At 40.3% G+C, this 27,593-nt stretch overlaps 1 protein-coding gene across 2 annotated transcripts in view; it reads left to right on the top strand.

Moving 5' to 3' along the window:
* MED12L (mediator complex subunit 12L) overlaps positions 1–27,593 on the top strand; it is a 322,334-nt gene that overhangs the window by 9,764 nt on the left and 284,977 nt on the right. For both annotated transcript variants that reach the window (XM_084639004.1, XM_084639003.1), the window contains exons 2-4: positions 8,370–8,474; positions 13,219–13,410; positions 15,970–16,129. In XM_084639004.1, coding sequence (XP_084495130.1) covers positions 8,370–8,474; positions 13,219–13,410; positions 15,970–16,129 — 457 coding nt within the window. The remainder of the gene's footprint in view (positions 1–8,369; positions 8,475–13,218; positions 13,411–15,969; positions 16,130–27,593) is intronic.

The raw sequence follows: 27,593 nt of genomic DNA, 5'->3' as shown, positions 1-27,593 counted from the left end.
GCAAGCAATGCATAAACCCAGTCTGCCCTAGAAAAAGGAATATGTATTTGCTTGTCTGACCTGCCTGGTTGTCAGACAGAGACAATGAAGGTACATATAAGGTAAATAAAGCTAACAAGCAGGGGAGAAGACAGCATGGTGTCTACACCCCAGCAGGAGAGAGAAGTTTTGTCTGGTCATACTTTTCAAAGAATATATTTCAAAGGTTTACTGGCCTATAAAAAGATGGGAGAGAATACTTATTTTATCTTTCATGGAATCAAAGAAACCAAGTGCTTTGAGCTCTGTGTGTTGGGTCTTGGCTAAAGACCGGGCCAACTATGCTATGCCCAGCTATGCCGGGCCAGCTATGTAGTGAGAGAAACTTCTTTGAACAGATGACTCTAGTTTTGTTGATTTTTAATCATAGAAGCATATTTTTAGTTTGTTTGTAACCATTTCTGACCTTATTCCTTATACGTGGTGTCACTTAAAACTATGTCCTTTCGTTAATGAATTTGCTTTACTTTTACCATAAACCAACTCAAAATGTTGTGATTGAAGTGGAGAGTTTAACCCCAGTTACGTTAATAAACTGCTTTTTACTATCCCTTTAAAGGAGCAGTAAAGTTTTGTGGGTGCTACTGTAAGAGGGGCTAAGCACCGCAGAGAAAGACATATCTGAGGTACTCAGGAATTGGAGCTCACTCATTCTTACCAGCTAGGCAAGGTTTGGACTGGTAGAGTCCTGAAGTTTGTTGGCAAGACAAGGGGGATAACCATAGCTTAGCCGCAGCAAAGCTCACACTTGCTGAGACTCAGAGGGGTAATACACTGGCTCACAGTTCTGGGAAACCCAGCAGATTGTCGTGCTAATATTCTGAAGGCTCTTTTGACTGCACTTGGTAGGTGTTGCAAGACTCTGCCATACAATGACAATGACAGTATATGAGGAGTGTAATAATGAAGGACAGAAATAAGTTCAAGGCCTGACTTTTTCTTCGAGGTGTAGAACAACTGCAACTTCGATTCAAACTATGGAAGATGAGGATGCTCTGAACATCAGCATTCTCATGTATTATCCTTTTCAAAATTTCTTACCTTTTATAAATGCTCAGCTACTATGGAGATGAGTGTTCTGAATGCATAGATGGATCTCAAAAATGCTCTGTAAAGCAATTAAGATTTAATAAAATTTGAGCTCAGCTACTCGGATGACTATTTAAAACTACAAAACAGTTTTAAATCTTGATTGGGCTTGCTTGGGGGCGCTGCTTGACATCTTGAAAGCAGGCTTGACATCCCTTCAAGAGCCTGCAAAATCCAGTGCAGTACAGTGTGTCTCCTCATAAGTGACAGCACTGTGTGGCATTCTTGTGTTTGTTGCTTGGAGATGGCTTGATTTTCAAGCTAAACCAAGTGATAGCATGCTCAACCTTTGTACATTTAGTTGTGTACAATTTAGGGTTGTCTACACGGAGAAAAGCCTCTGTAGCTGGTGTGCACTAGCTGTGCAGACACTTACTGTGCACTGAGTGCCTTTGTGTGCATTAGTTTAATTGGAGATGTACTAATCTGAACAGCTTGAGGGCACTAAGCAGTGTCTACACAGGGTGTTTGTGCAGAGTAACTAGTGCACTTTAATTTCACATGCTAGCTTCCTGCACGCTAACTTCTCTGTGTGGACAAGTCCTAAGTTTTTTACTGATGTTACATAATTAATTTGCTTGACATTTTTTTCTAACAAAGTTGTACTTTTAGGATCTGATCCTGCACCGTTAAAGGAATTGATATCTCTCTTTGACATTAACAAGAGTGGGATACAGTTCTTATTTCTGAATTTTTTAACCTTCCCAGTATGATGAGTGTTCAGTTATATGAATATGATTGGTTGAATTAAACTAGTGTGATATATTTGAATCTTTTGATGGTATCTGGTACCTGGATTAATTGATCTCTGTTCTTGGTATGTTAAACTTCATTTATTAAAATCAAAAGCTGATCGGAAAGAAATTAATAAAAAAGTGAACCACTCCTCTGAAGCCCCACCTAGCTCTAAATTTGTTTGAGGCATGGATTCATTTAAAGTTCTTGTATCTGAACTGTTGTTTGACCAAGAAAAGTCAAACCAAAGAACTACAGTATTTGTGGTACCACTTAAACTTCAACTCATGCCATGGGTCAACAGTATGTAGGATATTGGAACACAATGTCACTTACGGACAGATGTTCAAAAAAGCAGAATTAAAATAAAAAGACAAACAGCAAAACCTTTTGAGGTCATCTATGCAGTGAGCAGTAACAGTAACAAATATATTATTTTTCTTTGCAGCTTACTTTACATTTTATTTGTTTGCTTAGAATTAGGGCTGTTGATTAATCGCAGGTAACTCACACTATTAACTCAAAAAATTAATTGCGATTAAAATATTAATTGCAATTAATCGAAATTTTAACCGCAGTGTTAAACAATAGAATACCAATTGAAATTTATTAAATGTTTTTGGATGTTTTTTCTACCATTTCAAATATATTGATTTTTATTACAACACAGAATACAAAGTGTACAGTGCTCACTTTATATTATTTTTATTACAGATATTTGCACTTTAAAAATGGTAAACAAAATTAATAGTATTTTTCAATTCACCTCATACAAGTACCGAAATGCAATCTCATCATGAAAGTGCAAGTTACAAACGTAGATTTTTTTTGTTACATAACTGCATGCAAAAACAAAAAGATGTAAAACTTTAGTGCCTACAAGTCCACTCAGTCCTACTTCTTATTCAGACAATCACTAAGACAAAAAAGTTTGTTTATATTTAGGGGAGATAATGCTGCCAGCTTCTTTTTTACAATGTGACCTGAAATTGAGAAATCACATGGCACTTTGTAGCTGGCATTGCAAGGTATTTATGTGCCAGATATGCTAAACATTCATATGCCCTTCATGCTTTGGCCACCATTCCAGAGGACATGCTTCCATACTGATGACGCTTGTTAAAAAAAACCTGAACTCCTTGGGGGAGAATAGTATGTCTCCTGCTCTTTTACCTGCATTCTGCCATATATTTCATATTATAGCAGTCTCAGAGGATGACCTAGCACGTGTTTGTTTTCAGAACACTTTCCCTGCAGATTTGATGAAACGCAAAGAAGGTACAAACGAAAGATTTCTCAAACCAAGATTTAAGAATCTGAAGTGCCTTTCAAAATCTGAGTGGGACATGGTGTGGAGCATGCTTTCAGAAGTCTTAAAAGAGCAACACTCTGATGCGGAAACTATAGAACCTGAATCACCAAAAAAGAAAATCAACCTTGTGCTGGTGACACCTGACTCAGATGATTAAAGTGAACATGTGTTGGTCTGCACTGCTTTGGATCATTATCGAGCAGAACCCGTCATCACCATGGATGAATGTCTTCTGGAATAGTGGTTGAAGCATGAAGGGACATATAAAACTTAAGCGCATCTGGCATGTAAATATCTTGCAACGCCGGCTACAACACTGCCATACGAATGCTTATTCTCACTTTCTGGTGACACTGTAAACAAGAAGCAGGCAGCATTATCTCCTGCAAATGTAAACAAACTAGTTTGACTGACTGAACAAGAAGTAGGACTGAGGGGACTTGTAGGCTCTAAAGTTTTACAGTGTTCTATTTTTAAATACAGTTATTTTTTGTACATAATTCTACATTTGTAAGTTCAACTTTCATGCTAAAGACATTGCATTACAGTACTTGTATGAGGTGAATTGAAAAACGCTATTTGTTTTTTACAGCACAAATATTTGTAAGAAAAAATAAATATAAAGTGAGCACTGTACACTTTGTATTCTGTGTTGTAATAGAAATCAATATATTTGAAAATGTAGGAAAACCCCAAAAATATTTAAATAAATGGTATTCTGTTATTAACAGTGTGATTAATAACAATTAATTTTTTTAATCGCGCACTTAATCGCAATTAATTTTTTTAATTGTTTGGCAGCCCTATTTAGAATCCTTTTGATCGCTTTCATCTCTTGGTTGGTCTAATTTTCAAGGCTGTCTTGGGGGATAGTGTAGGTGGGAGGAGGGTTTTAGCACTTTGTTGTACTCATTTAGAATTCAGATTAGTGTTTCTGGCTGGCTTCATAAATCCTGCAGAGTGTTCAGAGTTCTCTTAAATTCAAAAATACTGTAGTGAATAATTCCTATGTTACCCTTCAGACTTCCCAGAAATACTCAAAAGCTCTGCTCCTTGTTGAGGATAACAAAATAAACCAAAAGGGGAGTTTCTAGGTCAAACTCCTTTTGGAAGACTGTTTTGCCAAAATAGATTATAGTCCATATATTTTTGGAAAAAAAAATTCTTCTGGCACAGTATTTGTTTAGTTTTGGTGAAGTTTAGGGAGTTGGAGGAGGCTGTTAGAGCAGGTCTTAATTGGCAAGTTACACCCCCAACCTGTAAAGACCTAGGTATGTACATGTGATTAGTTCACCGAACTCAGTGGGATTGCTCATGCTTTTTTGAGTTCTTATTGTCCCATTAATAGGACTGTGCACTTGTTTAATGTAAACACAAGCATAAATCTCTGTAAGATCAAGTCACTGTCAAAACTTTATAGTAGTGATAATCTCTCACCGTAATACTCCTACTGCAAAAGTAACACTCCAGAAGAAAGAAAAGGAGTACTTGTGGCACCTCAGAGACTAACCAATTTATTTGAGCATAAGCTTTCGTGAGCTACAGCTCACTTCATCACTTATTTATGCTCAAATAAATTGGTTAGTCTCTAAGGTGCCACAAGTACTCCTTTTCTTTTTGCGAATACCGACTAACACAGCTGCTACTTTGACTCCAGAAGAAGTAGGTTGAACTGCAAAAGGGGCACCATTGCTTCGTTGTAGCTGATTATTCCGGCTGTTTCAGTATGGGTAGTAAAGATTTGTTTCAGTTGTGGTTTCAGCCACCGAGCTGAAATGGTTGCATAGAAAGTTTCAGCAAAGCAAAATATGGTACAGACCATTTCTCTTTGTACCTGTCATAAATCAGATGCTGTTTTTGCTCTCTGCTCTTGGGGCAGGACTACATAGGATGGTGTTCTTAAACCCTGCCACAGATCTCAAGTCGGAATGAAGCTGCCTCTGTAATGCAGTGGGAACATATTTTTACCTTTGCTCTCTGAATTGCATTGGTTTCCTGTTTGTTTCTGGGAGCAATTGGAGATGTTGATTCTAATCTGTAAAGTTCTTCATTCTGTCTGACATCGTGTCTCTCTATGCACCATCACCACACGTGAGATGCTGACAGTTTCTAGATATGTGATCTGAAGGGCTGGAGCAGCGAGTCCCCAGCTGTGGGAGCGCTCTGCTTTGGGCAATCCAAAAGCGCTTTCAAATTCACTGATTTTTTTTTTTTTTCAGAAGGCCATGCAAGACACAATTTTTAGTCTAGATCTACTCTGGTTATTGATTGTCCCCGTGATATTTATAATGGCTTGTTAAAGCAACAGTGCTGCTTGTGCTTTCTGTGGTGAACAGTTTCCTTTGTTCTTTGTTAACTTGTGTCATGTGCCCAGCTGCCACAGCACAAGTGCATAAAAATATAGAAATGTTATCCCTTCTGTTTCCTACAGCTTCAGCTGAAAGCCTTCAGGTTTCTAATCCAAAAATAATAAGAGTTCTGGGTGCCTCTGAAATGTGTCTTGTGCTCTTTGGATGGTATAACATTTAAATACCTTCGGAAAGCTTTTGGTCATTGAGCATTGCGACGCATTCAGGTAAGTGCCAGAATTAGCTCAGGAGTGTAGCCGTGTCGTTGGATATACAGCATCCGCAACTTTTGATGCCAGTGTCTCTTTTCTGTAGTATTGGTAGAAGGACTGGGAGGCAAGGATCAGACATATAGCTCCATTTAGCAATGAGAAGTAAACCTAACTCTTGCCCCTCCACCTTGAAAATATGGAGCCATCTTTGGAGAGGTGGGATAAATGCTACTGGCTCTTCAGACATGAGTCTTGAAGGGCCTAAACTGTATGTAGAACAACTTTGTCATGGGATTTCCCTTTTACGGGCCAAACTAAATACATCTTTGAAGAAGGGGGTGGCGAAGCAGATGGAAAGGTTACATTTGTGTGTGTAGTAAGACCATGTTTGGCTTTAACAATACACTGGAGAACTTCTTTATGAAGACCATGTCATTTTAGAAAGTGGCCCTTGTAGTGCAGCCAAGAGCAGTGAGACCGATAATAGGGTCATCTGCGGAGTAAGTGCTGATAATGGAAGGCAGTGGTAGTGATGGCAGCTTAAATATTTATGTTCGGTCATTCTCCTAAGATGATACATTTGGGGGAAAATATATTTGTAAACATGTTTGTGTGTAGAGAAATTCTAGTGCCTCACGTGAAAGGGCTTTGCATGGGGAAACAGTGTTGGAGCTGATGGGAACACAGGCAGGCCATGGAATCTTTTTGCCTCTCACTCCCCACCAGAACAAAAGAAAACCAAACTAATAACAACAACAAAAACTGGCAGATCAGTACAGTTCATTGGCTGTAATGCTGAATACAACCTGTATGTAACAGACAAGCCGGAGGCCTGGCACCTCTATCACTGGGTCTCAGTTGGTATTCTGTGAGTTACGGTTTTTGGAGGGACTTTGTGACTGTTGCGAGCAAGGCTTGCTGGGAATGGGGAAGCAGAATATAAAAGGCAGGTACCACGTCTTGTTTGCCAGTGTGAAGAGAGACTTACAAAGAGCAGCATGCTGATGAGGTTCTCCAGTGACTCGAGGCCAGCAAGCAGGGTTCCCAGTAAGGGGCCATGCTAAGGCCTGTGGAAGGAGAGGTGAGATGGGCCAGTGTAGGAAGTGGGTCACAGAGAATTATGCATGGAGTGGGCAGCTGTTTTGCTGCTGTAAGATGTTAGAGGCTGGAGCCTCTGATTAGAGGGTGGCGCAGGCTTCCCTGTGGTGCTGCCTGACAGTGGTAGTGTACTGGCACCCTGGCAGTGAAGGGGGAAAAGGGCTGTTGTGATACACTGGAGCAGAGGGGGAAAATTCCAGACTTGTGCGGTTTTCCTTTGGGCCTTTGTTTACCCCAAAAGGGAATGCTTTTTAGTTTGGTCAGAGTGTCAGGCCGCCTTACCAGTAAAGGCAAGCAGAGGTGTAGATGGAGGAAACAGAGGCAGGGGTCCACCTAGCCTTGCATGTACCCCATAATGGAGGTTTGTGGCTAGCGGATCTATCCAGTTCCTGGACCTGGATTTATGTGTGTAGTCAAGTCCTGCCACACTCTTGGCTAACCCAGAGCTCGCCCTGCTGCAGAGCTCAGCCCTATGGCATACAGAAGACTGTGGAGTCACACTCTGCTCTGTCTGTGCTTCACGTCCTCCCCTCTCCCAAACAGTAGAACCATATTGGTTCTATTGTGTGTGGGCTTGATGTGCAGATACTTGTGTTGCCGGCACCCAGTGCCGAGAGGCTAAACAACAGCTGGAGTTGGTTCGCTATCTGGTGTGCTACACCCAATAATCACAATGGGGTGGAGAAGCAGAAAAGCTTATTTGCAGCTGCAAAAAGGTACAGGGAGAATAAAATCTCAAATCCTGCGCACAGAGCAGGAAGTTACACAGGCTTTTATACATCCTTTTTCCCAGCATACTTATCCAATAGCAAGCTGCCCTAAGTATCCATATAGCCAGCCAATCCAGTTCCCAGCTAGTGCCCCTGTTCTCTGTATCATTTCTTAAACCATACATAAAGCTGCTTTATTCAGCATTGTTCTTCCATACCTGCCCTGTTTGGCCTTGCTTAGTTTCAGGCAGTCTGACTCTGCTGCATATTGTTGCAGATTCTCAGCATAACTGCTGTGTGTGCCTCCAGGCGGGGGGCCAAGGACACTTGGGCCTAGTACGCAGAGCTGCTGCGAGTGCCTCCAGGAGGGAGGAGGGGCCAAGGACAATTGGGCCTAGTGCGAGTGGGCTTCATCGACACTCGTGGTCTTCCATCCCCTCGAGCTACCTAGTGGCCATGCCCCAGTGTCCCCAACACTTGGATGATTTGATCTCCAGGCAGTTTCTGTTCTTCCTTCTTTCCTCTTTTTATAGGAACCCTCCTGCTCCAGCAAAAATACAGACAGGTTTGAGCTGAAGCCTGGAAATCTGGAATTAGGAAGAACAATTTCATGTAAATGGGAAAAAGAGTTGCATACTGTCATCTTCCCTTTTCATACAATTTTAGAGAAAGCATATGTAGAGAATACACCGTCTACGTGCAAAATATACAGTGTGACACACCAAGACTTGCTTTTATAAAAATATGTTTATGCGAATGATCAAATTTAAAAAAACCCTAAATTCTAAATTTAATTCTTCGTAACTTAAAGATATGCTCTTTGCAGGATGAACTTACTGCAGTGAATGTAAAGCAGGGTTTCAATAATCAACCAGCCTTCTCTGGAGATGAGCATGGATCTGCTAGGAATATTGTCATAAATGCCTCAAAGGTAAGGCAAGGTTTGTTAGTTTGCTGGAATACTGATTTACAAACGTGTATATTTTACCATTTAAATTACTTTTTTTGGAGGATGGGGGAGGGAAAGCGGTCTACAATTTGTAAGTCAACAGTGGTGTTTTTTGTTGCACTGATTGTTCTACACTAAAGTCTTAATATTTGTAGATCAAGATTGGATGTTTGTCTAGAAGATATGCCCTAGGAATTATTTTTAGGAAGTTCTGCGTCCTGTGCTATACAGGACGTCTGAATAGAAGATCAGAATGGTTCCTTCTAGTATAAGAATCTGAGTATTGAAGTTAATTGTAAACCTAGTGTAACAATGTTGAGAGTAAATTCCAGTTCTTCAGCTGGTTACTGTACTGGCCTTCAGATGTTAATAATAGGGTTGTAAGTAATAACCAACATACATTTGTCAAGAACAAATCATGCCAAACCAATCTAACTCTTTGACAGGGTTACTGGCCTAGTGGATAGGAGGGAAGCTGTAGATGTGGTGATCTTGATTTTAGTAAGGCTTTTGACATAGTCTCATAAGCAAATTAGGGAAATGTGGCCTAAATGAAATTACTACAAGGTAATTCAACTGGTTGAAAGACCATACCCAGAGTAATTATTAATGGATTACTGTCAAAGTGGGGTGGGGGTGTATCTAGTGGAGTTGCACAGGGGTCTGTTCTAGACTTGGTACTATTCAATATTTTCATTGATGACTTGGATAATGGGGCATGCGCAGGAGGGGACAAGCGGGACCATGCCGTGCTGCCCCCCCCCCCAATAATCAGCAGGGGCACAGAACTCCTCCTGGCCGCGGGGCTGTGTCAGGGAGCGCGAGCTACTCCCGGCTGCAGCGGGGACCCTCCAAAAGCGGTCAAATTCCTGTAGATGCCTCTGCTTATATTTGCAGATGACCCCAAGTTGAGAAGTTGCTAGCACTTTGGAGGACAGGATTAGAATTCAAAATGACTTTGACAAATCGGAGAATTGGTCTGAAACCAACAAGATGAAGTTCTTTAAAGACAAGTGCAAAGTACAACACTTAGGAAGGAAAAATCAATGTAGAACTACAAAATGGGGAATAACTGGCTAGGTGGCAGTACTGCTGAAAAGGATCTGAAGATTATAGTGGATCACAAATGGAATGTGTCAACAAAATGACGCAGTTTGATAAAAAAACGAATATCATTCTGGGGTGTATGAACAGGAGTATTGTATGTAAAACATGGGATGCAATTGTCTTGCTCTGTTTGGCACTGGTGCAGCCTCAGCTGCAGTACTATGTCCAGTTCTGGGCACCACACTTGAGGAAAGATGTGAACAAACTGGAGAGAGTCCAGAAGAAAGATACTGAAATGATAAAAGCCTTAGAAAACATGTTCTCTGAGGAAAAGTTAGAAAACACTGGACTCCTTTAGTCTTAAGAAAAGAAGACTAGGTGTGGGGGTGAGAGGAATGTGATAAGTCTTCAGATATGTTAAGGGCTGCTATAAAGAGGACTCTGATCAATTTTTCTTCATGTCCACTGAAGTTAGGACTAGAAGTAATCAATTTAATTTGCAGCAAGGGAGATTTAGGTTAGGTATAAAGAAAAGCATTTGAATAGGCTTCCAAGGGAGGCTGTGAAGTTCCCATCATTGGAGGTTTTTAAGAACAGGTTAGACATACACCTGTTCAGGGATGGTCTATGTAAACTTGTTCTTGCCTTAGCACAGAGAGCTGGACTAGATAACTTCTCGTGGTCCCTTTCAGCCCTCTGTGGAAAAAAGGGTGCTAAAAACTGAGTACTGTTTACTTGACATAATACCAGATTGTAACATTTCAACCTGAAAAAGGTAATTACTTTTTGTGTTCAGTCTTATGTTTTCATGGTTTATAAAGGCAAGAATGACTTTCTTTCCCTGTAGGTAATCATTGCTGGTGTAAAGACACCTGCCTTGTGGTGGGCCGTTAACTGGTCCAGCTGTTTACTTACTGCCAGGAAATACCTTCCCCATCAGCCATTGTTGCTGCTTGTTTGATTCTATTCAAATGAAGATTTTTTAAAAATGTAGTTTTGAATTGGATTTACTAAATCTTCACATACTTTTTTTTTTATGAAGAAAGCTAAGCAAAAATCAAAGTACTGTAAAGCTCAATAAAATATAAGTAAAAGTCTTCTAACATGATAATTACAGCTTATAACTTTATTTTTTTTTTAAAACAAGGTTTTTCAAAGGAAACAGAGAATTTCTTTTTTCCTCCTCTGTTCTCCTCCCCCACTTTACCACTGGGAAAGGAGGTGGGGGGGAAGGAATTATTTATTGATGGAAAAACTGAAGTTTCAAGCAAAATGAAAAAAATCTTTATTGCATTTGTAATTTTTAATAGAAAACATTTATCTTCAGGGCTGGTTGGAAAAGTGATTTTATTGTGATAAGTAATCAACTGTTTTGTACACAGAGGACATGTAGCTGTTTGGAGAAGCATAAATATCAAAATATGGTATTTGCCAATTTATTCTTTTAAAATATTAAGAGATGCATATACAAATTGTTTGTATTGACAAAATACTAGTGCATTTGTGCTACATTCTTGTGGCTTTCGTATCCTCTAGAACTGCTACCTGCAGGCACTTGCTGTGTCATTTACCCTTTAATTAGTCTTGCATTGAATAATATTGTACTGTGATGAGATCTTAACTATTCAAAAATACAAACTTAAAAAAAACAGTTCTGAGGAAATGCTCAGAGCTATTAAAGCTGTTTTATTCTACACGACTTAAAATGTGTTCAATGTCTATTTTAAAGCCTTTTTGCTGAAATTAAAACTTAACCACCTGGAAACATTCTCCATGAAGATTAAAAAGCCCCCCACAAAATGGTTTTAAAATATCCATCTATAATATCTTATGTTGTGATGAAATACTTGTTTTGAGATCTAAATAAATTTGGATAACTTTTTTTTTTCTTTATCGCATCTTTGTTTTTCCTGCTGTTGGTAGGGCTGCCAATTTTAGTTGTACATATTCCTTGAGGTTTCGTCACATGACATAATCTGTAATTAAAGATTAATCTTTAATTCCTGGAGACTGCAGGACAATTCTGGAGGGATGGCAACCTTAGCTGTTGGTTGAACCTGAGATTGCTGAAATACTGTAAAAGGCAGTTCCCTTGAGCATTTTTGGCTTAGAAATAGGGCTGTCGATTAATTGTAGTTAACTCATGTGATTAACTCAAATTAATCACAATTAAAAAAATTAATTGCGATTTATTGGACCTTTAAACAATAGAATACCAATTGATATTTATTAAACATTTTTGGATGTTTTTCTACATTTTCAAATGTATTGATTTCTCTTCCAACACAGAATACAAAGTGTACAGTGCTCACTTTATATTTATTTTTTATTACAAATATTTGCACTGTATACGTTTGTAAGCTACACTTTCATGATAAAGAGATTGTACTACAGTACTTGTATGAGGTGAAATGAAAGATACTCTCTTTTGTTTATCATTTTTACAGTGCAAATATTTGTAATAAAAAATAATATAAAGTGAACACTTTGTATTCTGTTGTAATAGAAATCAATACATTTGAAAATGTAGAAAAAATCCCAAAATATTTAAATAAATGGTATTCTATTATTGTTTAGCAGCACAGTTAATCGAGATTAATTTTTTAGTTGCTTGACAGCCTTACTTAGAAGAAATCAAGAAGTATTGGAAATCTCATGAATCTATGCTTAAACATTTTCATATACATTTGAACCTTTATATGCTTATCTGTACCTTTTCAGGTTTGAATATCATCACTGATGATGGAAGGGAATTGAATACTGTCCTGGTCATAACTGAGGGCTTTGTCTACATGGCAAGATGCTGTGTGGCAAACCAGGGTGTCAATCCACAGTACTCTAGGTCGCTGCATAGTAATGTCCCACATGGACACTGCTACAGCACACTGAAAGTCCTGGAGTGAGGCTTAGCAGATTACGACTTGAAAATACAGTACACTAAGTCATTCACTGTATTGTAACCGTGTCCACGTGGGAAGTTACTGCATGGCAAGCTGGTGTGCTGTAGATTGATACCCTAGCTTGCTGAGCAGTAATTTATCAAGCCCATAGTTTGCTTTTAAGCAAAGGGTGTGTGTGGGGTGAGGGAAGGGGCATGCACGTGCACTCTCACACAACGTGCTATAATGATGAAAGATGGAGGAACAGTGAGAAATGTATTACTGTTAAAGTAGTTATTTTAGACTTGTATTATGGTCTCGATCCAGCAAAGGATTTAAGCACACTTTTAACTTTAAACATGCGAGGAGTCCTGTTAAAATGGGACTATTCATGTACTTAATGTTTAGAAGAATTCTAAATTCTTTCCTGGAATGGGCCTAAATTGAGGATCATGTTCTATTGGAGAGACATGGAAGTATGGGTTATAGTGTAATCATTGGAAATATGGTGTGCACTGCATTTTTTTTTAACTTTATCAGGCATCTTCAAGAGCCTTTCTTATTTACTGCTTGGCTCTGTTGGCCCTTATCTCCTATGACTAGTAATGGTGCTCTGCTGCTTAGCATAAGGAAACTCCAGCTCCGAGCTCCAGGGAATTAAAGTGTAAGCTCATTAAACTGATAGCTTAGACTAGAGTGATGACTACCTCTATTCAAATGGAAATCCTATGTGTGTTAATGTACAATAGATGCTTACTTACTGTGTTGTCTTATATTTGTGTTTTTTGTTTTTCCACCAGATTGGCGCTTATTTTAGCAGCATATTAGCAGAAAAGCTAAAACTTAATACTTTCCAGGACACAGGAAAGAAGAAACCACAAGTAAATGCCAAAGATAATTATTGGCTGGTTACTGCTCGCTCTCAGAGTGCAATTCACAACTGGTTCACAGATTTAGCAGGAAATAAACCACTGACTATTTTAGCAAAAAAGGTATAAACAGATTTTCACTCCCTTTTTTAATGTTCCTTGGATTTTACAGAGTTGGAGTATTTATGTAATACTTTATTTATATTAACCAATGCATATTTCTGCATTTATTTATTAAAAAGTGACTTGATCTCATTCTGATCACAAAGTAGGCTTTCTTTTAATTGTATAATAAGGGTGTAGGTGGATATGGACAACTCTATATACATCACGTGGGGAAATGCTTTTTTTCTCTGTCCTGAGATGTATAGTAATGGGAAAATTGGCATACTTTATAATTGGGGTCCCCACTGAAATCAATATGATTTTGCCACTGACTTCAATGGGAGTAGGAGGATGCTTTGAAATGTTTGTTCTTGTCTTTGTATCTTCTCATTCAAAAGAAGAGGCAAGATTCCCAAATACCATCTAAACTGTAAAGTTGTTTGTGCAAATTGCCTTACTTCTCTTTGGCTATAGTTAACCTTGGGTAACGTGTATACACTTTATTTAGATGTTTTCTGTCTCAGTGCAAGAATTCTGCTCTACAGAAATTTCTCATAACAAAATAGGAAAGTGTTGGAGGTTGATGCAGTATTGAGAGAAACACCTTGCTTTTACTCCCACCCTCTTGAATGCCCTTTATATTGACACCAATACGTCCTTACTATCTCTTGTAAATTATTTTCCTTTCACCATTCTTACTCCTAAGATCTTGCTCAGGTTTGAGCTTCCAGCAGCTCAAGGATGGGGGAAGACATTTTGCTTCTTTTCAGGTTTCTTTCAAATAGCATGATGTGTCTGAAAAAAGAAGTGTGTGGAACTAGGAAAAAATTCTGTCAAACTCTGATCAGTTAGGAATATTGAGACAATCAAGACAAGTGTCAGTGTGGCTATGGAAATCTTACACTGTGCTTGAGATGGAAACTGGAACCAAAATAACTAAATTGGTGTCATTAGTTATTTTGGTGTAAATCTGTCTGTGACAATCTTATTGTGGTATAAGAGTGACCTATGAGTTTAACAGGTTTCAGAGTGGTAGCTGTGTTAGTCTGTATCAGCAAAAACAATGAGGAGTACTTGTGGCATCTTAGTGACTAACACATTTATTTGGGCATAAGCTTTCATGGGCTAAAACCCACTTCATCAGATGCATGGAGTGGAAAAAACAGAGGCAGGTGTATATATGCACAGTACATAAAAAAATGGGAGTTGCCTTACCAAGAGGGGGGTCAGTGCTAACGAGACAATTCAATTGAAGTGGAAGTGGGCTATTCTCAACAGTAGAATACCAAGGGAGGAAAAATCATTTTGGTAATGAGGCAAATGTAATCAGGGTGGCGCATTTCAAACAGTTGATAAGAAGGTGTGAGTAACAGTAGGGGGAAATTAGTTTTTGTAGTGACCCATCCACTCCCAGTCTTTATTCAGGCCTAATTTGATGGTGTCCAATTTGCAAATTAATTCCAGTTCTGCAGTTTCTCATTGGAGTCTGTTTTTGAAGTTTTTTTGTTGAAGAATTGCCACCCACTTTAAAGTCTGTTATTGAGTGTCCAGGGAGATTGAAGTGTTCTCCGACTGGTTTTTGAATGCTATAATTCTTGACATCTGATTTGTGTCCATTTATTCTTTTACGTAGAGACTCCAGTTTGGCCAGTGTACATGGCAAAGGGGCATTGCTGGCACATGATGGCCATATGATATGTTTTTTCCACTCTATGTATCTGATGAAGTGGATTTTAGCCCACAAAAGCTTATGCCCAAATAAATGTGTTAGTCTCTAAGGTGCCAGAAGTACTCTATAAATTTAAGTTACATTGAGATATAGTACTCTTATTCCACAATAAGATTGTGCACAGTGAGACCTAAGCAGAGCTGTGAGTTACACCAAGTTTGGTTCTGGTTTCTGTGTTTCCAAGGCCTACGACTAAAATAAATAGCATAAGAATATATACCATCCATTGCCAGGAGTGAGTGTTTTACAATAAGAGCTATGTTCATTATCAACCAATAAGGTTAATTTCTTAACTTAAAAAAATGTTAATCTCAGAAGTGGTGATACTGAAAGGATCCTTTAGACTATATTCTTGCTTCCTAGTAAGTGGCCAGGACACTTAAATGTCTGAACAGCTAGGATAATTGACCTGCCAATAACACCACAAAGGGATACTAACATTGTCATGTGTCTAGTAACACAGAATGGACCACCACTGTTACTGAACACCTGTGAGATACTGTATGAAAAAATGCTATCAGTCAATGTCAAAGATCATGAAAACAGCCATTATTATACCAGGGACAGCAAGCTGAGCATTCACGCTTTACTCCACAGTATGAGTTGCTTTGAAAAAGTGTTCAATGGATATGTTTTCCTCCTTAGATATTGCTTCAAAATGCATTACAAAATTATTCCACATATATGCAAAAAGTTAGATGATCTCCTGAGTTTATGGATTAACATAAAATATACTTCAGAAAGAATTTTAGAATTAAATAGTCAAGGTCTATAGAAACCCAAGTTGGTTTCCTTACAATTGGTTACATTGGATTTGCTATAGTATTTTATTTTCTGTTTCATTCTAGGTTCCTATTCTCAGTAAAAAGGAGGATGTCTTTGCTTATTTGGCAAAATATTCTGTGCCACTACTGCGAGCAGCATGGCTGATCAAGATGACCTGTGCCTACTATGCTGCTGTATCTGAAGCTAAAATTAAAAAACGTCAGGCTACTGATCCAAATATTGGTAAATGAGCAAGAATTCTCATGTCTAACTGCACTGTAATAGTTGAATGGAACTGTTCCTTCTGTTCAGTGTTCTGGGGTTGCTAGGAAAGTATGTAGCAAAGATTCATTGATTAGTAGGAGTCTTATTTTTTTTCCATTTAGATTTCTATTCCCCTGGCTCCCACTCCTCCCGAAACTATCAAATAATACAGAGTGCTATAAGATACAAAATATTGCCCCATCCAATTACCCCTCCACCTGTCAAATCAAATCTCTAATCACTTTAGTGAAAAGAATATAATGTATTTTAATCATCTGCTGGTGACATTCATCCCAGTGTAGAGAGCTCACCTAGGGGCCTATCCATTCAAGTTCCTCTTATTATGAAGTTAAAGGCTTAAATGGCCAGAGGTCCTTCTATGCAGGATGAATGTCATCCTGGAGTGAATTGAGCTGTTACTTTGAAAAGCCTGGAATTAAATTTGAAAGTTTTTATATTTGAGGCATAATTGTATTAAAATGATTGTGGGAGCACTTTTCATTTCACCAGTGGGGTTGAATGCTACCTTCTGGCACCAAAAAGTACTGGGCCAAGTACTGAATGTACCATGGATGTGAACATGAAAATCTAAAGAGCTTTCAAGAACAGTGAGAATGACATGCTCTTTCAAGAGAGATGGGGAATTTGTTATGTCTTCCTGCTGAACTCCAACTTGAAAACATATTTGTAGGCTGTTCAATGCTGGAGGGATTACATTTCATGTCAGATTTTCTGTATGTACAGACAGGTTGGTTGCCTGATCCAGATCTGACTTGTATGTCTTTCTCAGCGTTGTCAGAATAGTTAAGTGTGAGCTGTCTGGCGCAGGGACTGTCTTCTCCCTTCCTTGTGTGTACAGTGCCTACCAGAATGGTGCTGCTGATTTGTGGTTCCTAGGTACTACCAGAACATAAATAATAATTGGAACAAGCTTCATCCTGGGGGAAATATGCCATTTTTCTGATCTGATATATCGCTAAGTCATTAGTATGGTCCATCTCGTTCCCGCTACCCATTTTCCATTTCCTCTGGGCCCAGCCCACCATTCCCACTGCAGATCTCTCTCTTCTGTTCTCTAGCACTATGTCCCTTATCTAAATCCTCCCTCTCTAGCTTCTTCCTGCCACTGTTCCTTGTTTGTGGGTTTGTACTAATTTATTATTTGTATTATGATAACATCTAGAAACCCTAATCAAGAATCAGGGCTGCGTTGTGCTAGGTGCAGTACAGCAAAATGACAAATAAAAAGAAAATCTAGGTATGAGACAGGACAAAATACAGTAGAACCTCAGAGTTACAAATACAAGAGTTATGAACTAACTGGTCAACCACACATCCCATTTGGAACCGGAAGCACACAATCAGGCAACAGCAGAGACAAAAAAGAGGAAGAAGAAGAAGGCTTTCTTCCGGCAACTCTCAGAAGTTACTAGATCGCAGGCCCTGGTTCTCATGGGAGACTTCAATCACCCTGATATCTGCTGGGAGAGCAATACAGCAGTGCACAGACAATCCAGGAAGTTTTTGGAAAGCGTAGGGGACAATTTCCTGGTGCAAGTGCTGGAGGACCCAACTAGGGGCAGAGCTCTTCTTGACCTGCTGCTCACAAACTGGGAAGAATTAGTAGGGGAAGCAAAAGTGGATGGGAACCTGGGAGGCAGTGACCATGAGATGGTCGAGTTCAGGACCTGACACAGGGAAGAAAGGAGAGCAGCAGAATATGGACCCTGGACTTCAGAAAAGCAGACTTTGACTCCCTCAGGGAACTGATGGGCAGGATCCCCTGGGAGAATAACATGAGGGGGAAAGGAGTCCAGGAGAGCTGGCTTTATTTTAAAGAATCCTTATTGAGGTTACAGGGACAAACCATCCCGATGTGCAGAAAGAATAGTAAATATGGCAGGCGACCAGCTTGGCTTCACAGTGAAATCCTTGCCGATCTTAAACACAAAAAAGAAGCTTACAAGAAGTGGAAGATTGGACAAATGACCAGGGAAGAGTATAAAAATATTGCTTGGACATGCAGGAGTGAAATCAGGAAGGTCAAATCACACCTGGAGTTGCAGCTAGCAAGTGATGTTAAGAGTAACAAGAAGGGTTTCTTCAGGTATGTTAGCAACAAGAAGAAAGTCAAGGAAAGTGTGGGCCCCTTACTGAATGAGGGAGGCAACCTAGTGACAGAGATTGTGGAAAAAGCTAATGTACTCAATGCTTTTTTTGCCTCTGTCTTCATGAATAAAGTCAGCTCCCAGACTACTGCACTGGACAGCACAGCATGGGGAGGAGGTTACTAGCCCTCTGTGGAGAAAGAAGTGGTTTGGGACTATTTAGAAAAGCTGGACGAGCACAAGTCCATGAGGCCGGATGCACTGCATCCGAGAGTGCTAAAGGAGTTGGCGGATGTGATTCCAGAGCCATTGGCCATTATCTTTGAAAACTCATGGCGATCAGGGGAAGTCCCGGATGACTGGAAAAAGGCTAATGTAGTGCCCATCTTTAAAAAAGGGAAGAAGGAGGATTCTGGGAACTACAGGCCAGTCAGCCTCACCTCAGTCCCTGGAAAAATCATGGAGCAGGTCTTCAAGGAATCAATTCTGAAGCACTTGCATGAGAGGAAGGTGATCAGGAACAGTCAGCATGGATTCACCAAAGGCAAATCATGCCTGAGTAATCTAATTGCCTTCTATGACGAGATAACTGGCTCTGTGGATGAGGGGAAAGCAGTGGACGTGTTGTTCCTTGACTTGGGGAAAGCAGTGGACGTGTTGTTCCTTGACTTTAGCAAAGCTTTTGACACGGTCTCCCACAGTATTCTTGCCAGCAAGTTAAAGAAGTATGGGCTGGATGAATGGACGATAAGGTGGATAGAAAGTTGGCTACATTGTCGGGCTCAACGGGTAGTGATCAATAGCGCCCTGTCTAGTTGGCAGCCGGTATCAAGTGGAGTGCCCCAAGGGTCGGTCCTTGGGCTGGTTTTGTTCAATATCTTCATAAATGATCTGGAGGATGCTGTGGATTGCACCCTCAGCAAGTTTGCAGATGACACTAAACTGGGAGGAGAGGTAGATATGCTGGAGGGTAGGGATAGGATACAGAGGGCCCTAGACAAATTGGAGGATTGGGCCAAAAGAAATCTGATGAGGTTCAACAAGGACAAGTGCAGAGTCCTGCACTTAGGACGGAAGAATCCCATGCACCGCTACAGACTAGGAACCGAATGGCTTGGCAGCAGTTCTGCAGAAAAGGACCTAGGGGTTACAGTGGACAAGAAGCTGGATGAGAGTCAACAGTGCACTGTTGTTGCCAAGAAGGCCAGTGGCATTTTGGAATGTATATGTAGGGGCATTGCCAGCAGATCGAGGGACGTGATCATTCCCCTCTATGCGACATTGGTGAGGCCTCATCTGGAGTACTGTGCCCAGTTTTGGGCCCCACACTACAAGAAGGATGTGGAAAAATTGGAAAGAGTCCAGTGGAGGGCAACAAAAATGATTAGGGGACTGGAACACATGACTTATGAGGAGAGGCTGAGGGAACTGGGCTTGTTTAGTCTGCGGAAGAGAAGAATGAGGGGGGATTTGATGGCTGCTTTCAACTACCTGAAAGGGGGTTCCAAAGAGGATGGCTCTAGACTGTTCTCAGTGGTTGCAGATGACAGAACAAGGAGTAATGGTCTCAAGTTGCAGTGGGGGAGGTTTAGGTTGGATATTAGGAAAAAGTTTTTCATTAGGAGGGTGGTGAAACACTGGAATGCGTTACTTAGGGAGGTGGTGGAATCTCCTTCCTTAGATATTTTTAAGGTCAGGCTTGACAAAGCCCTGACTGGGATGATTTAGTTGGGGATCGGTCCTGCTTTGAGCAGGGGATTGGACTAGATGACCTCCTGAGGTCCCTTCCAACCCTGATGTTCTATGATTCTAAGAAGAAGAAGAAAAAAAAAGAAGATACAGTACTGTAAACTACTAAAAAAAGGAAAGTTTTTTAAAAAAGATTTGACAAGGTAAGGGAACTGTTTCAGTGCTTCTTTCATTTAAATTAAGATGGTTTAAAGCAGCATTTTTCTTCCGCATAGTAAAGTTTCAAAGCTGTATTAAGCCAATGTTCAGTTGTAAACTTTTGAAAGAACAACCATAACATTTTGTTCAGAGTGACGAACAACCTCCATTCCCAAGATGTTCATAACTCTGAGGTTCTACTGTAAGTGGGCAAAAAGTACCAAATGGGTGTCTGGATGAGATAATATATGAACAGAGTTTTTACCAGATAAACAGGATTTGATGGATACCAAGTCAAGTTGTTAACCTCCACGGTTTAAGGAAAGCATTTTTTAATTTAATATTTAAAGTTTAATACTGAATGTACTTTTAAACAGTTGTTAAATGTAACTGAAGTACATCTCCTTTGCTGCTGAGTGTACCTGGTAAACCCTGACTTTCTGATTTAAGTGAAATGTCACTTTAAATTGGCAGCTCAGAACTGTGCCTTGGAATCCAGCATCAAAGAGACTAAAACTAAAAAATATTTAGCCAGTTTGGAAGTTGGAGAGTTTGCAGATTGTTAGGGATGAAATAATATGTTTACAACTCTTCCAGTACCTGAAATTAGTGATTCCCTTCTCCCGCCCTTTATTTATAATGTAAACCATTAAGTTAAAGCAAAAGCTCTTTGTTTTTCACCATCATATTACAGCACTTCTGTGTCCCTGCTATGAGCACCTGTAGGCTGTCATATCTTGCTAATATTTCATGCAAACATTTTTTCAGTTACTATTTGTGGGTTTTCAGCCCCTAAACTTTGCTTTGATTAACACATTTTAAGCTAGACAAGCATGTTTTTCATTCTTTAGCAAAAATCTTAGACAACTTAGCCCTCTAATGGGGATGTAAAGAAATAAGTATCTGACCCAACTTTTCAAAAACTCTGAAAGTGTTTGTATTTTGGAAGTTATAAAACCGTAGTAGATAGAAGCAAAGAAACCTGTGGTGGTGCTGCATGGTGCTAGCATTGGTAATACTAGGTGTGCTACTTTATTTTCCAACCTGCATAACCTGGGGCTTCAGATTCAGAGTCAAACCAGGAAGGAGGCAAACTGAGGGTGCTGCGTATACAGCATTGTTTTTTGGAAACATTGCTGCTCATGCCAAATTCATTAACAGAAAAGAGTCAATTGATTATAAACTAATCAACTTGATTATGAAATGGACATTGCATTATAAAATACATTAAAAGAACATTAAGATTGCAAAATCCAGCACTCAGAAGTTAGGAAATGCCAGATCTGAGGTTAACCATGCAACATTAATTTGGCCTTTTAGTGCATATGCATTATGATACAGTCTTTAAGTACATGATCACAGACTCTCTTTTCCCCCACAGATCCCAGGGTCATTCAGTGCAGAGGATGATAATCTAGACACTCAAAAATGTTTGATCTAAAATATTAACATCTGTGGTTTTGCCCTAGGTTTTGGCCTAAAGTAAATTTTGTGTCATCGGACAAATGGTAGGAGTGTCTAGATTAGTATTTTAAAACTTGTTAGTTAATTGGCAATCAGCTAACTTGTGTTAGAACAGGAACAAAAACTCTAGTCTGCCTACTTCTACTCATGCTACTACAGCATCCAGGCAAAGGGATATGAAATATAAAAACTAGAATTGTTTCCTATAACTGAAATATTAATGATTTTTTCTGTAAAACATGTGGCATATACCAAATATATGGCATTTTGATATGCGATAAAGGTTTTAATAGTGCTTTTTTGGGATAATCTGTATAACTCACTCTTGGCTTTGGCAGTCTCTTACTAATACATCCACGCTAAACTGATGCTGATAAATCTTTTGTACCACACATATACGTTGTTTTGGTGTCTTCTACAAGTGTGCTCTGAGAAAAGTTCAGGACAGAAATGTATCCTTGCCCTCAGTACATATCACAAATCATTGAGAGAAGTAATCTGTGACTCTACAAGAGCTGGTCTTGTGTCTCAAGAGATGAAAGGCTTGTGCATTAACCCACTGTGCCAGCCAGTGAGGCACAAGTAAATGTGGATTTACTGGCAAGATGAGTTTTCAGGTTGCATTTATATCTTATTAGATAGAAATTGGGTCTTTGGAGGACAGTCTACTGAGGGATCATAAATATTTGAGTTTAAAATAATTATAATGAGAGTATTCTGCAAGTCCATATTTTCCTCTGAGAACCTTAATTTTATGTCTGTCTTTGGAAATGGGGCTGATTGTCAGTTTACCATATTCTGAGCACAGCTGGAGGATGGTAGGTGCAAAGGAGCAGTGTGCAACAACCCCAACCCCAATCCCAATCCTGGGGCTGGTTCTGAATCAGCTGGATTTTCAGTGTAGGTTAGAGAAGCTTGAGGGCTGCTCTAAACAAGGTTTGGGTGGAAACATCATTTAGGGATGAATTTATTAAAGGGGAAACTCTGTATGCTAGTAAAGAGGATAGGAAAGAAATTGGTAAACTACGGATAGAAGCTAGTGAGAAACGGTCAACTATAAAAGAGTCCCACTTAAACATAACACATGAAGGCAAATAACTAAATATTGACAAAATTGTACAAGCTCATGTGTACAAATGCTAGAAGTCTAAATACTAAGATGATGAACTAGAGTGCTTAGCATGAAATTAGGATATTGATATAATAGGCATGGAAACTTGGTAGAATGATGATACTCCGTGGAACACAGTACTATCAAGGTACAAAATATATAGACATGACAGTGTAGGTCCTGGTGGTGGGGGATATGTGAAGGAAAGTATGGAGTCAAATAATGGAACCATAGAATCTCTATGGATAAAAATTCCATGCTTGAACAATAAGAATGTAGCAGTAGTACTGGTCTGGATGGTGACGGTGATTGTGAAATGCTCAAGGAGATTAGAGAGTCTACAGAAGCAGACAATGCAATAATAATGGGGGATTGCAACTATTCTCACATTGACTGGATATATGACCTCAGGAAGGGATGCAGAAATTAAATTTCTAGACACATTTAAATGATTGCTTCTTGGAGCAGCTAGTCCTGGAACTCACAAGGGGAGAGGCAGTTCTTGACTTAGACCTAAGTGGAGCACAAGATCTGGTCCAAAAGATGGATAAAACTGAACTGCTCAGTAATAGCGACCCTAGTGTAATTAAAATTGTGTCATTGTAGGGGAAAAATACCAAAGAAACCCACCACAGTAGCATTTATCTTTAAAAAGGGGAACTATACAAAAATGAGGAGGCTAGTTAAATGGAGATTAAAAGGAACAGTCACAAGGGTGAAATGCCTGCAAACTGTACAGAGGCTATTTAAAAACACCATAATAGAGGCTCAAACCAGATATATCCCAAATAAAAAAACAGAAAGAGGACCAAAAAATGCCACTCTTGCTAATCAGTAGAGTAAAAGAGGCAGTTAGAGATAAAAAGTCATCCTTTTAAAAATTGGAAGTCCACTACTAATGATGCAAATAGAAGGAGGCATAAACTCTGGCAAGTCAAGTGTAAAATATAAGGCAGGCCAAGAAAGAATTTGAAGAGCAACTAGCAAAAGACACGCAAATAGCATTTTTTTTTTTAAAGTACATCAGAGCAAGAAGCCTGCCAAACGGGGCCACTGGACGATTGAGGTACTGAATCAGTGTTCCGAGAAGGCAAGACCGTTGCGGAGAAGCTACATTAATTCTTTGCATTGGTCTTGTGTGCAAAGGATATGGGTGAGATCCCCATACCCATTAGATCCTGTGCTAACATAGTGTGCTTGTACTTTCAGAAAGTCTTTGACAAGGTTCCTCACCCATATGCTCTTAAGCAAAGTAAAGAGTCATGGGATAATAGGGAAGGTCCTCTCATGGATCAGTAATTGGTCAAAAGATAGGAAACAAAGGGTAGGAATAAATGGTAAATTTTCACAATGGAGAGAGAGAAATAGCAGGGTCCCCGAAGGATCTGTACTGGGACCAGTGATGTTCAGCATATTCATAACTCTCTCTTCACTGTTAAGATCATTTAAGTCCAAAGCTGACTGAAGAGTTACAAAGGGATGTCACTAAACTGGGTGACTGGGGCAGCAAAATGGCAGATGGAAATTTGGTGTTAAGTGCAAGGTAATGAACCTTGGAAAAAATAATCCCAGTTCTATGTACAAATGGATGATATCTAAATTAGCTGTTCACTCCAAGATCTCTCTCTTCAGTGGTATCCTGGATAGTTCTCTGAAAACATCTGGTCAATGTACAGCGGCAGTCAAAAAGGTGAACAGAATATTTGGAGCCATTGGTAAAGGAATATATGATAAGACAGAAAATATCAGAATGTCGCTATATAAATGCACGGTACACCCACACTTTGAATACTGCGTGCAGTTCTGGTCGTCCAGTCTCAAAAAACATCTATTAGAATTAGAAAAGGTGCAGAGAAGGGCAACAAAGATGATGAGGGGGATGGAACAGCTTCCATATGAGGAAAGATCAAAAAGACTGGGACTGTTCAGCTTAGGAAAGAGATGACTAAGGGGGGGATATGATAGAGGTCTATAAAATCATGAATGGTGTGGAAGACCATGAAAAGGGTGATGTTGTTTATCCCTTTGTGGAACACAAGAACTAGAGGCACCTGATAACATTAATAGGCAGCAGGTTTAAAACAAAAAAAAGGAAGTAGAGTCACACAACACGTAGTCAACCTATAGATCTTATTGCTATGGGATGTTGTGAAGGCCAAAAGTATAACTGGTTCCAAAAAATTAGATAAGTTCGTGGTGGATACGTCCCTCAATGGCTGTTAGACAAGATGGTCAGGGACATAACCTCATGTGCCAAGTGTCTCTAAACTTTCAATGTCCAGAAGCAGGGACTGGATGACAGGAAATGGATCACTTGAAAGTGCCCTCTTCTGTTCATTCCCTTTGAAGCAACTGGCCCTGGCCCCTGTCAGAGACAGGATACTGGATTAGATGGACCATTGATCTGAGCCGTATGGCCATTCTTATGTTCTTATGCTAGCTGCCAAGGTGCTGTTCTGGTGTCTGAACATCATTAGGGCATATGGAAACTGTGTCTGAGCCCTCTCTTTCAAGGGCTGGGATGGATTTACCTAGAGAGCCTCTTGCACTGGAGGGATCCACAACTAGCCAGATTTAAGTCTGCCTTCTACCAGGAAAAAAGGCACAAAGCAGGCATAATCTGTCCAGTTATTTCCCTTTGGGCTAGCATTTTTAAAATGCAAATCCTAGATCTGTCACTGTTGGGGAAGATTGGGACCTGATAGGATGTTGACAGCTGGGATAGGCAGGCTGATGATGCAAATAACATAATGGGAAATCTGTTTTCCTCAACCACTGTGTTTTCTTGGAGGCTACCACACTCACTCCTGCCTAAGGGTTTAGGTGCTGCTGGCTGTTCCTACTCGCTTCCTTTAGGGCCCAGCTTTGCTGTTTATAAACCTAATTTGTCTGCTTTTTCTTTCCGCTGGCTAATTGAATTTGCATGGCATAATAGCAGTATATTTATAGAACATCCCATATTGTGCCTCTTAACGTAAAACATGGCAACCAGCTTAATTCAATGGAGAAGTGGCTGGAGGAGAGAGCAGGGTGTAGCGAGGAGGAGAGGTGGTGCATCTTGGAACCATCACAGACACCACTGGATCCAGCCGCAGCAAGGGATATCGTAAGTGCAGGGAGTCTAACTGTCTAGCTCTGTAGGGAACCTAGGGCAAAACCCAGTTCTGCAAGAACCACTGAGAACATTTGCTGGTGGATTGTCCCTCCAAAGAAAACAAACAAACCCCAGAAAGATATTTGGGAACCCTAATCAGGTCTTTTAAGGAGTATACTTGAGTTTTGGCAGCCTATTTGCTGCCCTATTTGTCAGTGCTTCTCAATTTTATATATATCTGCTCTTTTCAATAGCATACAGAACTTTCTCTTTCAGCTTGTTTTTCTTTCTGTTGAAAGAATTAAACTATTTTTTTTTGTTTACTTGGATGCTGGTAACATGTTGCATTAGATCTAGGACATGGGGAGAAAGAGGCAGCCAAGCAGGATGCAATTGTTCATCTGCAATTTTTTCCAAATCTGAAACAGCTCATGTGCCACACCTGTGAAGAGTGTTTTCTGGATGTGGGGTGTCGGAGAGATTATTTTGCACTGTAGCATAGATGTGCCTTGATCTGTCCCACCAAATCTTGTAGCTTATTCTGTCTGGGACTGTGGTCAGGCCATAATATGGGCCAACACTAAGGGCATATCTACACTTGCAAAGTTACAGCGCTGGCAGTTACAGCACTGCTTAGAGAGAGCAGAAGGAAAATTGCTGTTGTGTGTTCACACTGAGAGCTGCCTGTGCAATAGCATGTTCACGTTTGTGGCACTTGCAGCGCTATTCAGAGCGGTGCAGTCTGGGCAGCTATCCCACAGAGCACCTCTTTCTCTTTTGCCCCTAAAAGGTGGAGGGAGTCGCGGGGCATCCTGGGTCCTGTCCCAATGCCCCGTGATGCATTGCTTTGCATCCCATCACTCCCTGTCCTTCTGTCCACATTTGGCACCATCTTTCAACGGTTTGTGTGCTGCGTGCCCTGCCTCTTTCGGGCTGCAGGAATGGATCCCAAACTGCTGACCAGTATGCTGCTCACATTGACCAACACGTCACAAGTGGTAGTGGAGTTATTCCTTAAACTACAAAGGCAAGAGGAGTGCAACATTGATCTCACCACGTGTAGTAGCTACGACACGAGATTGCTTGTGGCATTCATGGAGGCGCTGACCATAGTGGAATGCTGCTTTTGGGCTTGGGAAACAAGCACTGAGTGGTGGGATCGTGATGCACATCTGGGATGATGAGCAGTGGCTGCAGAACTTTCACATGAGGAAAGCCACATTCATGGGACTGTGTGATGAGTTTGCCCCAGCCCTGTGGTGCAAGGACACGAGAATGAGAGCTGCCTTGTCACTGGAGAAGCGCGTGGTGATAGCACTGTGGAAGCTGGCTACTCCAGCCTGCTACCAATTGGTCGCGAACCATTTTGGAGTGGGAAAGTTGACTGTTGGAGTTGTGTTGATGGAAGTGTGCAGGGCCATTAATCGCATCCTGTTCCGAAAAACTGTGACTCTGGGCAATGTACGTGACATTGTGGATGGCTTTGCACAAATGGGCTTCCCTGACTGCAGAGTGGTGATAGATGACATGCATATTCCAATTCTGGCACCAGACCACCTAGCCACTGAGTACCTTAATCGCAATGGGTATTTCTCAATGGTTCTCCAGGTGCTTGTGGATCACGGTGGGCGTTTCACAGACATTACTGCAGGCTGGTCCTGAAAGGTGCATGATGCATGCATCTTCTGGAACACTGGCCTGTTCAAGAAGCTGCAAGCAGGGACTTTCTTCCTGGACCAGAAGATCACTGTAGGGAAAGTCGAAATGCTCATTGTGATC

Source organism: Lepidochelys olivacea (genome assembly GCF_965140295.1).
Source record: "Lepidochelys olivacea isolate rLepOli2 genome assembly, chromosome: 9".
Taxonomy (NCBI): Eukaryota; Metazoa; Chordata; order Testudines; family Cheloniidae; genus Lepidochelys; species Lepidochelys olivacea.
This window is presented reverse-complemented; position numbering and strand designations above follow the sequence as displayed.